Source organism: Lissotriton helveticus, chromosome 3_1, assembly GCF_964261635.1.
Source record: "Lissotriton helveticus chromosome 3_1, aLisHel1.1, whole genome shotgun sequence".
Taxonomy (NCBI): domain Eukaryota; kingdom Metazoa; phylum Chordata; class Amphibia; order Caudata; family Salamandridae; genus Lissotriton; species Lissotriton helveticus.
The window spans coordinates 1,968,815,617-1,968,831,533 of NC_136061.1; the positions used below are offsets into that span (position 1 = coordinate 1,968,815,617).

General features: G+C 45.2%; 1 protein-coding gene across 2 annotated transcripts in view; it reads right to left on the minus strand.

Annotated features, from left to right (window-relative positions):
- Positions 1-15,917, minus strand: part of CLPX (caseinolytic mitochondrial matrix peptidase chaperone subunit X) — a 480,932-nt gene that overhangs the window by 36,082 nt on the left and 428,933 nt on the right. For both annotated transcript variants that reach the window (XM_078683091.1, XM_078683090.1), the window contains 2 exons: positions 14,579-14,878; positions 13,868-13,960 (listed from right to left, as the gene is read on the minus strand). In XM_078683091.1, coding sequence (XP_078539217.1) covers positions 13,868-13,960; positions 14,579-14,878 — 393 coding nt within the window. The remainder of the gene's footprint in view (positions 1-13,867; positions 13,961-14,578; positions 14,879-15,917) is intronic.

Consider the following 15,917-nt stretch of genomic DNA (forward strand, 5'->3'; position numbering starts at 1 on the left):
CACAACAGGTAGACTCTGGTTGTGCTGCTTCTGAGTGTTCACCCCTTTGAGAGCTAATTAATACCAAACACAGACTTGGAAGCGAAGAGCCTTGACAATAATGGCGGTAAACCAACTCAAGTATTGCTTATGAGAAACACTAATTCAGTGGGACATTCTTTTTGTGGGAGCACGCCCTTGACCACTACTCTTCACTAATTTTACCACATTGATCTGCCCCACCTGGACTTAACTTTTGATACAACTTCTTCACATGGGGTCATACAGTTGTATATAAGCCAGAAATTAATTTGCAGCATCCACCAGTTGTCAATAAATAACTAAGCATAAGTTCATTTATGGGTGCTAGAGGAATCCAGTTCGACCTACCTACTAAGCAAGCCATCAACTGTGTGTGTATCAATGATATAAATCTGGAATTGCAGACATGCTCTTCTTTCTGTTATTCAGAAATCAGTCTGCTCTCCACAAGTAAGCTGCCAAATGTATGCATGAACCTACAGGATGGAATGCCTCGCAATGAATATTGTCAGGTTCATAGTTGACCGCCACATATCCACCAGCACCATAGGGGCAATATGCAGATACAGAACATTTTCAGCTTCATCAATGGTGCTCTACAGCTCAACCAGTGCAAATCAAAGGGTATACCTCACAACAGAGCCCTTTGTAATGTTGAATAGTGCCAAGATAGCCAGAAAAGTTGCCATTCTGCACGGCTCACACTGTAATGAACATGTTTTGATTTGGTGCTTTACCCGTCATCCTATTCACCACATGATGCAGTTAATGTTGCTGGGAAATATTCCCCACCTATTCTCTATATTCTGCACAACAGCAATGTCTCTATGGCAAGGCACCTGGTGGGCTGAGGAGGTGGGGGATATTGCCCATTGTCAGGACTGACTGAGGCCTGGCTGGCTGCCAGGTCCCTAAAAAAGCACATCCTGCAGCCAGCCGACCCTCCTCTACAGTGAGCACCACTGTGTGCGGCTAGTGCGGGGGCAGAAAGTTGGCACCTCTGTTCAGGTGCTCATGATTGGATGCGGCTGCACCAAGCTTGAATTAGCCGTGGCACCTTAGAAAGAAAAAGATTACGGGTCAATGACAGCGTCTGATAATATTTGAGTAGGGCAAACCAAGAGAGGCGACATCTTTGAAACTACTAATAAAGCGGCCACAACTGTGAACAAAGTGAGTACTAACTATCCTCAAAACAAAAAGAAATTACTTGATTGTTTTAACACTGGTTTCTTTGATGGCCTTCACTGCAGTTCATCCACAGGTTTAAATAAGAATTGACAATGCAAATATTTGATAATACTCAAAAATTTCAAACTTATCAATGTTCTCCTCATGTGAACTGAATTTCTCTGGCAACCTTTTACCTCGGAAATTGCCAAATTCATGGAGAACCTACAACTGGGGAAGTAAACTGACCTTGTTTAACCACCACACATATAGGTTAGAACTATGGCTGTGGCACTTAAATACTTCTGGCTTTCTGAATCATTTGTTGATTACAAATCAGTCTTGACCTTAACCGTAAGCAAGCCAAACTTGTCCCTGAAACATCTTTGTGATTCTAGGCCATCCGATTCAAAGAACGGGAGTCTTTTTGTACTTAAAGTAGCTTCTCAGGCAATATATGGCTAAATACTTGATTATGGTGAAGCTAAGAGCTGCTGCAATTATTTATAATTGGGATCAAACTAAGTTGTAGAAATGTACTCATACCCTGAACAACAGACCACTGACATCAGGAGAAAATAACAGATCACTGACATTTGGAAGAAATATCAAAAACATCTGAGGCCATTAAATGCAACAAAAAATAATCCGATCTTTGTATAGGAAAAACATTTCGCTCACCTTGGAAAACTTTACACTCATTTCCAAGAAGATTTACTTTTTCATTCTTGCAAAATGAACTATGGAAACGCAGGCTGGCAGAAGCCGGGTTATCAGCAAAGACGGTAAAAACAATATATTCTGCAGTCAGCAACCCAACTCCTCCACAGTAGGCTCCTTTCAGAGGGGCACCCGACGGAAAGGTGCCAGCTCTGCTTCCGGGCTTATGATTGGAGGTGGGCACGACAAGGTAAAAATAAAGCTGAAGCCTGTATCCTCTGTATGTCTGGCTGTTGGACCAATCATCTCCTGCAAAGGGTTGATTGGTCCTGTGGTCGCAAAGGGTGGTGCCTGCGCCGAAAAACAACAAGCATTTGCAATGCAATAGGTCTCGCATTTACGCAAGTTTGAGCTATTGACATTGCAAATGACAATGCTTTTTATTTTTGTTTTTTGAACATCAATAAAAGGCATTGTCATTTACAATGGCAATAGGTTAGCAGGGTTCTCGCTAATCCAACTGATGCATCAAACTGACGATCATACACAGAACATATAATTTATTTATTTGAAGAGTTTTATATAACACTAGCAGGACCAGGGGGTATCAGAGCGCTTTAACATCAGTGCATGATTACATTGAGATAACAAGGTATGGCAACTCAGTGAATGTTTAAACAACAAAGTAACTAGATAAATCAGTTCAAGTAGGTCAGATCAAGTCAAGGCTGTGGATATGTATAGGATAGGGGAAGTTGCGGGGGGAGTTTTGAGTAGCGCTGAAGGTGGAGATGTTGTCTTGTTCCACCATTGGTGATTCAGATGCCGGTGCAGGTGTTTGGGTAGGCTACCTTATACACACATTCAAGGGGATGTGCAGAAGGAGCATGTTTTCACAACATTCCTTGGGTTATTCCCTCCAATGCAGTACTTCAGGTACAAAGCAATCAATAGAATACATAATGTAGGAGACCCACTGAGTGCATGGTCTTCTACTGATGGCGATATGGAATGATCTAGAGAGTATAAGCAGGGCCAGTGGAAGTATGAGATTCTGTGGCCCTGCAATTTCCACATCTCATGAATTTGCCACACTTGCCACAATCTATGATCTGCGGCATAATCTGCAGATTTTAACTACAAAAATTCTTTCTAACCTCCAACGGATTAAAAGTTATTAAACTCGTGGCTATCTGTGTTGCCACACAGTGAAAGACCCTATGCAACGGCTGGCTGGTCATCTTTTAGTTGCTTGTTACTGTGCCTTGGTGTCAGACTGGTACTAATAATGTGCCACCTTTGCCCAGACAGTATTAATGTGAAAAAAATTTAACTAGTAATACCATCACAAAATGTGCTGCATTAGGTCGCATAATTTGCCTTTTCCTGGCACATAATTTAGTCAGGCCGGCCACATAATTAGGACCTCAACTGCTGCATAAGTACAGCGGCCATGACTAGAACAAGTTTTGAGAAAAAACATACGGTGTTATTTTTTTTTTGCGGTAGCCCGACGAAATATAGCTCCAAGATGGGGTAGCTCAGAGGGCCCAACCATGGAGGAATGATGCTGGGATCTACACTTGCTTACAGGGGCAGAAATAGGGACATGTAAAAGCAGAGGATGTCCTAGGAAATTTGATAAAGTGTGGGGTGCGTGGTGAAGCCTTTCCAATGTTCACTTGTTAATAAGGAAGAACCTGTCCGATCCAGAAATGTACTGGCTGGACCCACGAAGTTTGAGAATTCTATGAATATTACAGGCTGTGAAATCTGTAATATCAAGATTGGTGATTTCTGCAAGAACGCAAGTGGCAAAACCTTTGTAAACATGAATATGATGGAGCTAATGTTTTGATGCGCGCCAATAAAGACTTTAAACAAAATCGATGCGATTTCTGGTTCTCGCTCCAGGTCACCGCAACGATTGGTTATGTAAAAAATAAAAAATGCATTTACAATGCAACGGTCTCGCCTTTGCAAAAGTTAGAGCTATTGGCATTGTAAATGACAATTTCTTTATTTATGTGTTGGTTTTGAAAACATGAATAAATGGCATTGTCATTTACAATGCCAATAGCTTAATCTCTCGCAAATGCGATACCTATTGCATTTGCACCCACACACACACACACACACACACACACACAGATGTGGTGGATGTGGTGGTAGTGGTGGTGGTGGTGGATGTGATGGTGGATGTGTTGGTGGTGGTGGATGTGTTGGTGGTGGTGGATGTGGTGGTGGTGGTGGATGATGTGGTGGTGGTTGATGTGGTGGTGGGTGATGTGGTGGTGGGTGATGTGGTGGTGGGTGATGTGGTGGTGGTGGTGGTTGATGTGGTGGTGGTGGATGTGGTGGTGGTGGTGGTGGATGTGGTGGTGGTGGTGGTGGATGTGGTGGTGGATGTGGTGGTGGTGGTGGATGTGGTGGATGTGGTGGATGTGGTGGTGGTGGTGGTGGATGTGGTGGTGGATGTGGTGGTGGATGTGGTGGTGGTGGTGGATGTGGTGGTGGTGGTGGATGTGGTGGTGGTGGTGGATGTGGTGGTGGTGGTGGTGGTGGATGATGTGGTGGTGGTTGATGTGGTGGTGGGTGATGTGGTGGTGGTGGTTGATGTGGTGGTGGTGGATGAGGTGGTGGTGGATGAGGTGGTGGTGGATGTGGCGGTGGTGGATGTGGTGGTGGTGGTGGATGTGGTGGTGGTGCCTGCTCACTCACTTATAATCATTCTTACTTTCATTCACTCATTTTCACTTATTCTCACTCACTTTGGCACATTCATTCTCACTCAGTTACGTTCATCACTGCCACTCACAATAATTTTATTAATATTCATTCTCGTTCACACTAATTCTCTCTAACACGCTTCACACTCCTCATTCACACACAAACATGCTTGCACATAAAAACAGACTCACTCTCGCACTTACACGCGCTATCACACACACATACTTGCACACATGAACACAACTTACATTTAAAAGCATTTTATTTAACTTACCTCAGCGGCTAGAACATGTCCTGTTGCAGCTCCTAGGACTCGATTTTTTTACACTAATATTGAGTAATAGACTTTTATTCATTATTGGCATAATAAGAAATGGGCCATAACAGGAAGGGAGGAGACCTAACGCCCACAAATGCAGCTCCCACTGTATAATTAGCACAGATTTTGTCACATCAGATGTCATGAGAGAGCAAAAGCACTGCGAGGATTTTCAAAGAACAATCCAGGAGCCACAACTGCGACCCATTGCAACCCCTAATCGATATCCATTCCCCCATCTCTCAGCAAATCTTTATATCATGTTTGTCTCATTGGTCCTCTCTCTTTCACATGAATCCCTATTTTTCTGCCCCTTTCTGAGTTCTCTCACAACATTGTTTCTTGTACTCCAGTCCCTTACTCTTCTGCTCTGTAGGTCTGACCCGTCTTTCTCAGCTGTCTCTCTCCCTTCTCTCAGATGTCTTTTTATCACCTTGTCAGTCCTGTCACAACCCTCTATTTTGGTCTCTCTAAGAAGAGTCTTTCTTGTCTATCTGCTAGATTTCTGTCACAAGTTCTCTTTTTCTCTCCTTCTCTCAAACCAATATATATTTATCCCTCCAACATCCCCACAAACACACGTATTTTTCGCTCTTTATTTCACATGTCTGTCTTCTTCCTTTCTTCTAAGTTGTCTGTTGCTCACGGTCATCAACTCTTCCTTTTCTGTTTCTTCTGCTGAACCGTAGTTCAATTACTATTTTCTGTTTGAGCATACCACTTTCCCAGCACACTATAAAGGCAGCTCAGGCCAGATTCCCCAGTTCAGGAATGGTGGAAACATTTTGTGGGAAGTCGAATAAACAATAACTTCTTGACAATATATCAGTGCACGAGATCTGAGGTTCAGCGACCAGTCTCACTTTCATTCTGTATTCCAAATGTATAAAGCAGGCATGCATCGAGAGTGAAAGAAAAGAATTGGATCCATATGAATCTCACACAAATCTTTTGTCAGTACTAAGTTAGCACAATATGAACTTGTGCTCCTGCAACTCCACAGACTACTTTTGAATTAGCAACAGTTCAGACATGTTATATCTCTGTATGCTCAATATTCAACGGACGCCCCACCGTGGGCTCCAGTAAACTATTTCAACAGCCCCGCAGGACCATATACAGCGCTTATCCACCTCTAATTTTGTAGGGACTCCCAGGTGCCGGCACACATTTACTAATGGTGCATACGATGAAGAAGTACAATAATGCATGCAGCCCTAGCCTGGATTGCCACGGTCTAACTACACACGCTATCCAGTCCCTGTGGCAGGAAGTGGTGCCCAGTACCCCGGTCTATTTACATGGGAGGACATTCTCCTGATTGGTTCTAGTGTTCCCCAGACATGACACATAGTCCATATAGTCCTTTTGTTTTCAATTGCAACAGCATGGTAAGTATAATGCTATGTTTTAATTATAAAACACTAAACTGCATGTCCCTGAACGAACACAGAAGAGACTTACAAGCTCAAAATTGGACTACATTTCTGCTTGCAATACAGCGTAACTCAAACGGGCAAATATAAGACACAAACAAAAATGTCATACTTCTTCAGCCGGAAAACTTTGCAGGGATGCGTCGATCACGTTACTTCCACCAGATCTAACAAGAAGGCGTCCGTATTTTACGAGCAAGGCCTGGAACGCAGGCGAGAGAGGCGGGCTCTGCTTTGATAGGCAGGAAAGTTCCTTGGAGCCTGCGAGGTTCCGGGAGGTGCCCCGCCTTTGTGCCAGGCTCGCGGTGACATAGCTCGTCCGGAGCGCGGCACCTTGGAGGTAGAGGGGTGTGGGTAGTGGAGAGCCCAGAAGAAAGCAGGGATTCTGGGAGTACTGGGGTTCCCGGGAGAGAGCAGGCAAGGCATAACGGTGCAAGCGAGGAAGGTCCTCCAACTCCCACAACATCCCGTGGACAGGGTCGCGACGTAAGAGCCCGGTGAGTGGGAGTGAGTGGGGGGTGTGTGGGTGTAGCTGTGTGTGTGCAGCTGTGCGCGTGTGTAGCTGTGCGTGTGTGTAGCTGTGCGTGTGTGTAGCTGTGCGTCTGTGTGTAGCTGTGCGTGTGTGTGTAGCTGTGCGTGTGTATGTGTGTGGCTGTGTGTCTGTGTATGCGGCTGTGTCTGTGTGTGTGTCTCTGTGTGCGTGCGCACGCGATTTCGAGAGGCTGACTTGCTGTGGGACAGGGACAGGAGATGTGCACGGCGCGTGGCTGTACGTGCGCATACAGGCAATGAAATCGCCGATGGCCCTGCGCGTGCCCATCCCCTGTCCAACATTCCAGGCAAGTTGACAACATAAGGTATTTCGCCGGATGCAACGCTTCCCGCTGCTAACACCAGTGAGACCTAAAAGGAACAGCACCTGACGGGCTGCAATCTGTCTGACAGCTGAAGACTGTTGTGTAGGTTTCACTCTGCTGAGAGCGAGACCACGTGGGCTAGGTTCGCCCAGTACCAGAGATGCTGAGTTTCGTGTTTGATCAGGAGCCCAGGGCAGCCCTGCCGTGACTGTAAACACTGTAGCCAGTAATGATCTGTGGAACTCAACTCATTTCGCACAGAGGCAGGATGCCGTGCAAGCCTGTTTTAATGTGCCGGCAGGTTGCTTCACTTTTAGTACAGCTATGGATTGCTGGCATTAGCGTGCCTCTTTGTAGGGTCCTCCAAAGGGTGCTCTTATGCTTGACTAATGCATCATAATGTGGTTATGAAGACACCGGCATTAAAATGAATCAGACTTATTCCCGATGTGTGGTTCTTGGCAGGGCTGAACTCACAGTGTATCCACGCGGGACCTGATGCAACCTGGGGACCGACACGTGGGATCCTCAAAGAGAGACATGTCGCTAGAGGGCTCATTCCCGAGCTGCCAAATGAAGAGGTCACTGACTCGGGGTGGCTCCAGTTCAAGTTGCCAGAAAACAGCAACACACACGTGCCAACCCCCAGATCACAAGGAGTTCGGCAGGCTGGCCATAATACAGAGAGTCAGTCTCAGAAATGTCAGGCAGCCAGGCAGGTGGGGTCTCTGCTGCTGTTAATGCAGTCAGTTGAGCCTAGCCCCACAGCGGCAAGAGCCCAAGAGAGCAGATACTGCATTCAGGCTCAGTGCACGCAGGTGATCAGACGCAAAAAATGTGTGACAATGCATTTTTTTTTTCAGAACAAGATTTTATTGTGCTGTTGAAGAGTTACATAAAACATACAGCGTCCCGAGTCCGGGGAGGCTGGGAGCATGAAGGCAAAAATCACATTGTGAGACAATTCAAACAGCCATTTAAACACAAACTCTAACCCTAAGTCCCTCCCCCCAGCACCCCCCCTAGTGTCCCACCCAAAAAAAAAAAACAGCCCACCCCCTGCACAGCGTCCAATCAATCCATAAATAAAATACAATACAGTAGATGAAGTGTGGAACCCTCCTCACCCGGGTGCATTGTCCAAGTGTCTTTCCCCCGGTTCATCACTTGCTGGCGGCTCCAGCCAGAGCCCCCTGTACTCAGCCCACCTTTTCCAAATTTTGTAGTGTTTCCTGGGGCAACCCCTGGCCTCAAATACCGGGCGTTCCAGGCCCATAGAATAGTCCAGCCCCTTCTTCCACACACCCAACAGGGGAGCTATGGGATCTTTCCAAGCACGGGCCACATCCCTCTTGGCCACCACAAGACCCAACAACAGTAAGTGGCGTTTATAAACATTCCCTCCCACCTGTTCCAGGACATGAAGGAGGCCTAGCTGTGGTGTGCGAGGAAGGTCCCAGCCCAGTACCTCTGACAAACAATTCCACACACCCGTCCAAAACTTCCGCAGGCCATCACACGCCCAGACAGTATGTAGGAACGTGCCTGCCTCTTTACCACACCTCAAGCAAACGGGGGACGCAATCAAGCCCGCCTTCCAGAGCCGTTCCCTTGTATAGTAAGCTCTGTGCAAGTATTTAAACTGTATAAAACGTAGCCTGACTGCAATGGCCGCACCTCTTGGAGCCTCCAGTGCCTCCCTCCAGTCCTCCTCCTCTAATGCACCCAGATCACTTTCCCACTTGGTCCGCAGAGAGTGTAGGGAGGTCGAACAATGGGAAACCAACGTTTGATATATCGACGAGATTTTTTTGGATTCTAATTCTCCCATGAAGACCTTTGCCTCCAGGGGGCTGAACTCGGGCAAGGAGTCTAGACCCCGCAAGGCAGGGGCAGAGGCGTGACGAAACTGCAGATATTTAAAGAATTGGGTCTGAGGCATGTCGTATTCCTGGCGTAGTTCCTGGAACGACTTAAGAGTCGTTCCCCGGACCACATGACCCACGGCAGAGATACCGATCGCATCCCAGCCACGGAAGCCCTGCAAAGACAGCAACTCCGGCAACTGCCCATTCTGCCACAACGGGGTCTCCCTCGTCAGTCTGTTCCACCACCCCATTCTACAAAGCGCGCCGCGCCATATGCGGAATACAGTTTGCGTGACGGCCGGGAGCCCCCTCCTTTTAACCGCTGAATACAGTATCGTATGCAGCGTGTCGGGATCCATCAGGAAGCGCTCTAGGGCGTAGGTAGGGTCACTCCGTTCCCCATACCACCATTCATTTAGCACCAAGAGGTGGGAAGCCTGGTAGTAGGACAGGACATCCGAAGTCGCTAGCCCACCGCAATACGTGGACAGAAAGCATGTGCGGAGCGCCACTCTCGCCGCCCCTCCCGCCCAGAGGAAAGTACCAAGTGTCGAGTTCACCAGTCTGAACCACCGCGGTGGTATAGGGTACGGATGATTTTGCAACTGATATAAAAGGCGCGGAAGGGCCACCATTTTAAAGATGGCCGAGCGGCCATAGATGTTCAGGGGCATGCGGGACCACGTAGTCATGTCAGATCGGACACGCTCCCATACCGGCACGACATTGCGAGCCCAGGCGACCCCCGGAATGTCTGTTAGAAAGATCCCCAGGTACATAAGTCCGCCTCTCGCTTCCTGCAGCGCCCCGGCCCAGGGTCCTAAGTCGCGGCGCTCCCCCAGCACCCACAGCTGTGATTTGCGCAAATTCAGGTGGAGGCCCGACACCTCTCCGAAGACACGCATGATTTCAAGGACTCGTGGTCCAGACCTGTTGAGGTCTGTGAGAAAAAAGAGGACATCATCGGCGTATAGGGCAAGCCTGTCGGAAGGTCCCCCGGCCCACTCCACGCCCCGCATCTGTGCGTCTATGCGGGCCCACGCCGCCATGGGCTCCATGGCCAGGGCAAAAAGATATGGTGAAAGGGGGCAACCCTGTCTGGTGGTGACAATGCATTTTAATGTGGTGATGCGGCCCCCACATTAAAATGCATTAGTCTAACGCCTGTTGGTGGTAACTGGCAGGGCTGGATGTTTCCGGGGAAGTCTCCCATAAATTAGACAGAATTAGTTGCGGAAGAGCAGTGATCAAGGCCTTAGGATACTCTACGACTAGTTACATGGTTCTCCTGGATTGGGACTGGGCGCAGGGGGCAGTGTGTTTTTTTAAAGGGATTGTTGATTAAGTTATACGTTAGGGTAGTAGGTGATGGTAGGTGTCCAAATTAAAACAAGAATAAATACAATTGGCACTGTTTGATCAATCTACACAAAATTTGGTAGATATATGTAGGTGTGGCTTATTGTTGGTTATGTCATGTTTTGAGCAGATCTGTACTGGGCAAAGATAAATGGGAGGGCAATTAGAGTTTTATTCACTAATCACTTTACTATTAGATTAATCTGTATGAAATTTGACAGCTAGCAAATTAAGCCTGGTACAAGGCCAGCCAAGCCCTTCAACCAGCCCCCGCTGCACACAGCCGAAGGTATTGGGTACATGGCAGGCTGTGTGCAGTGGGGGGTGGAGGTAGCTGAGTGGCAGTGGCAGTAGTTGCCTCTTGTTAAGGACCTCTGGCATCTGGATGCCAGAACTCGGCATCAAGTGTCCAGGCCTAGAGGCAGGTCTAAGGGGGCCTTTCAGTGTTGACGTTGGTTCCAAACCTGGGTGCTTTATGCCTCAGGGTGAAAAAGGGCAGCGTGACTCTGCACTCTTAGGTGGAGGCTTGTTCGGCATCAAAAGCAACCTTTTGGACCCAACGCGGTCTGACCGCAGAGCTCAAACTGAAAGCCTTTTCAGTCTGGATTTGAAGTGGATGCTCAATACCTTGGAGTATACAACACCCCACCTGCCAGTACTGATATTCTTTGATCAATCTTTCATTGGAGCACACGTGACATGTATTTGTACACCATATGTATTGTTTATGTCACATTTTGGTTTTGTCTAAAGTTATGGTTATTTGTGGTTCTGTATTAGTTTATACGTTGTGCCTGTAGAAACTGATGATTTTTTTTTAAATAAAAAAAGAACTTTCATAAATAAAACAAAGAAGACATTTAAACAGATGTTTTTGGGTCACACTGAGTTGTCACGTGTGCTCCAATGAAAGATTGATCAAAGAATATCAGTACGGGCATGTGTGTTTGTCGTATGCTTGGTTATAATTGGCCCAGCCTTACTGATTATGGGGGGAGACAGCCATTACAACGCGGGCTTTACACCGCGCTACCATTACGAAGCAGCCATCAGAACGCAAGTCGTTACAACGACTTGGCTGGATGGCGCTATATACTAAGGAATAGTATGATTTACTATTCCAACACCTTCCCTACTGTTACGTAGGCTGGAGTTTGAATAGTAAATCATACTATTCCTACATCCAGCGCCTACATCGCAAGTCGTTGTAACGACTTGCGTTGTGATGGATGCGTTGTAATGGTAGCGCGGTGTAAAGCCTGCGTTGTCATGACATACATCCATTATGAGCCGAAACTCTCTTTAGTTAGTTGATACCTTGGAGCAGCCCTCTGCCTCGGTCTGGGGACTCTTTGGAGGTTGAAATGGCTGGGGTCCTAGATGTTGACCTGATCTTTGCTTAATAGTGCTGCCGGGCCTAGACCTCTCCTCTGCTCTACATTGGGAATTCCGAGGATATCACCTCCTGACTCTCATCCCCTTGGTGGCTGGAAGGCCATATGGGCCTGCTTCTTCCTCATCAGCACCAATGATAGCTTCTGGCCTCAAAATGTAAGAGGCCACAGGGGAGGCTTGGCAGTTCATTCTGTGATGTGACCAATGCCTCTCTCTTCTATGCCAGCGGGATTTCTTACAGTGGAAAGGACAGCTAGTATTGCAAGAAGCCTCGTTGTGTTTAAGCAAGGCATTGCACCTAAAGGTACAACTGAAAGGTTGTCTGTTCCATAACTTCACACACTCCTCTAAAAACAGAGATAGCATTTCGTACTAATGCTTTGTGGGAGCCAGACAAGCTTAAAAAGAAAAGCTTTCAACCCTTCGTGTCCCCAGAAGCCTATCTGCATTTAAAAATAGAATGATAATATAAAAAGCTTTAATGCGGTCTCTTTCACTCAAAATGCTCTTACCAGCCATCCAAGGACGCAGCTATTGCCTGACCCACGTTCTCGCATAAAGTAGAAGAGCATTAAAGGGGAGTGATTGTGCTACTAAAGTGAGCAAATTATGTACTACTGTTACATTACACATGCACCAAACTTTCCAAGCCTTACAATAAGGAATATTTCAATGTTTGTTAAACAATGAGAAATAAAATTCTGGAGAGTGGAACACATACAACTAAAGAGAGATAGGGCAATATTAGTTTTTTTATTTTGAACTTCAAAACTTAAACAGGTCAGCAACCTCCACATAGCAAACATGAAGCATAGACAATGTACACGAACAATATCGAGAACATAACAGGTCGCCCCCCCACCCCAAGACCCACACCGAGGGCTATTTAGCAAGTACAAAAACACGTGCATGCACTAAACAAGACTAACGACAATGTACATCTTGTTACTGAGTCTGCTTAATTATTATATCTCAGCTTACATGTAGTGTCTATATGATTAGGAGTCTCTGTACTCCATCTAACTAATGCACAAAATTGCTCAAGAGTCCTCATCGCCTGCCCTGGTCTTCTGAGCTTGCCCTTATTAATAATGGCATCCTGGCTAACTATATACTCAGGAGGGACCATATATACTTAGGCCTAGACGTGGGTGGTTGTAAGGGGGTTTATTTTTCACTTCCACCTTTCATATAACTAAATCTTTCAACCAGTCTTCTTTTTTTAGGTGCATTCTTCCGGCATCAATTCATAGCTATCCTGGACATAAGCAGTGCTAGCACTGGGAGTCTTCTAGTCCCCCGCGGTATCAGTTTAACGTATTCCAACAAGGCAATTGAAGAGTGAGTTGCCGGTCTGCTTCCGATCATATCAGAAATATAGAGCAATAATTATTAGCAGACAGAGTCACAAACTTCCTATGTTGGCTGACTGAGGAATCCTTTCTAAATGTTCTCAATGTTTTATCTCCCAACATAGATTCAAGCAAAAACATGGTCCATCTGGCTCTCAAGTTAAAACGTGCAGGAGAATGAGGTATGTCATCCCCATCCTGTGACGAGATACTGGGTTCCTCTAGAAGCTTATTCTACGGAACGATCTTATAGAATGGAAAACTGACAGCCAGAAAAAGGGTAACAATACTCTGAAACCAGAGAATCCAACTGAGGTTCAGCATTCTTTGTAAATGTTTCAAACAGCAATGCAGATTTCATCCTAATAATTGCTCCATAATTAGCATAGCCACTACAATAGTGTTTCCACAGTTACAGACTTGCATGGAATAATCTTTAGCATCCTGAATTACATCAAGTTAGTTCTCTGAAAAACTTGCTATTCAAATTCATAGCTGCCTTAAAGTTCGACTAAAAGACACAGTGGTTGAAGATATAAAAATTGCGCTAATGTACAAGGTATTTTGGTACAAAGAAGGTACTTACCTGTAACAGTTAACCATCACAAGTATTCTCAGATTCTTACGTTTACTTCAAAATATCCTGCTAGATCACAAAACAATAACTGTGCACAAAAGCACAGAGCTAGTACACGCTTACCATTATAGATCGAAGGCCTCTTGCACCGGTCTTTCGTTCCAAAGCCAATCTGGCAATAGCCTTTAGTGCATCCTCAGTTATACTTAACTCACACTGAAAAGAAAGAAAATCAGTTATATTAAGAGGGGTACTTCACTATCTTCATAACAGTTGGCCAGATGATGGCATGTTTTCACTTTATAGAAAGACAATGCGCCTCACGCTTAAAAGCAACACTGATTTCAGATATTATAAAGGATATATTATTTGCTAAAGACAAGAAAGGAAATGCGTGCATTGGGCAATGGATGTGACAAACTCAAGCTGGACAGCTTAAAAAAAACAAAGCCAGCTAACTGAAAGCAAAAAATGTGAGTTACAAAACACAAAGCCAATGGCAAGCAATGGGTGGAATGGATTCCCAAGGAAGCTTTCCGAATGTACCCAAGATGTTGTTAGCAAACCAGACAGCTGTACTGTCTGCGAGGCATCGACTTAAAAAGCTATAAACCTACTCCAAAAAAGTGGCACCAATATATTCCAGATTTAGCTTTCCCAGGTTAAACAGGGTTCAGCATACACCTAACGCTAATAGGACGCTAACAGGACAATGTGATAATGACCCAGCAATTTATTTCCCATGCCGGAAACCAAAACCACTATTCTAGACAATAAAATATCATCTACTGTTTTTCAGTCTTTTAGAGGCCCTAGAACAGAGGAGATAATAACCTTGTCCATGCTGAAAAGTGCCTGGTACTGAGGTACAACAGCATTCCGAGGCTCAGTAAGAATCCGCACCAGAGTTTTCTCATCCAGGCTGTGCAGTGGAACCACCACAGGCAGTCTCCCTACGAACTCTGGAATCATTCCGAACTCAATGAGATCCCTGGCTTCCACGTGTCTAAGCAGACGGTCCTTCTCTTCAATATCTTGCACCGCATTGGACTCGGCACTGCTGTTGGCAAGATCTGCAGCCGCTGCAGCCCTTCTTCCCTTTCCAAGGTTCGATGGGGTTCCAAATCCAAGGTACTGCCAAAACCAAACAACAAAACACAGCTGTTTAATGCACTAGTGCCAAATCATCTGTGAACATTAACAAAGAAAGCCCTTTTCTGCAACGAAGATTCATGTAGATAGACTTTACTCTGCATACTCCTTACATCTTGAAATATCATCAGTGCCAGATGGGAACTTTTTTATAGCCACCATATACTCAACGAACTGATGACATTACAAGAATATCAGTCAGCACCGTCACCCCATCTTCAGTTTCTCAGAATGAACCCACTAATGACAGTACTAGGACAACTTAAAAAGTTTATGAGAAGCGTGGTTACCAAAAAAGTAATTTATGCATTGTTACTATCAAGGACACTTCCTACTGCATGAATCATTCTGCCACTTAAACCGCTTTTTCATTGAATATCATTATTTGTATCTGAAGAGCTATAATTATTGAATACAACCACCAGACTCTTTAAAGAGTAATAAATAATTCAGGGAGGAGTGTAGGGGTGAATTCCTCATGCGCAGTCCGGAGACACTGGCTGATAAAACTGTACAGTATATTTAGAAAAGAATAAACATAATTTATTAAATGATACACAAACTGTTTGAAATGGTAAACGTTGGTCATCTTCAAATTCAAAACATTAAAATAAGTGATCAGTAAACAATTTGCTTACACTAAAAGTACATTACTAAATGCAACATAGAGTGTTTCTCTGACTTGACATCACAGACATACAGGTCACAATATATGTAATGTTGAAAAAAGCAGAGTTAATTAATCTAAATTTATTACAAATCGAGGCCATGAGATTTAAGTGGTAATGCCAATTAAGGCAGACAGTGCTTCAGCCTAGCAATTATTTCATGAAATGTTAATTGGAGGTACACCTTTAAGACAGACAACAGCACGCAGTTCAGAGGCAGACACGGTTCTGCTTACATCAACATATAGTACTGGTAATCAGAAGGGGCCCGGTGAACAAAGGTTCTTTTCCAATTCTACTTAAGGACACACTGCACTAGCAGTTAATTAAAAATCACATTAATTAGCACAAAA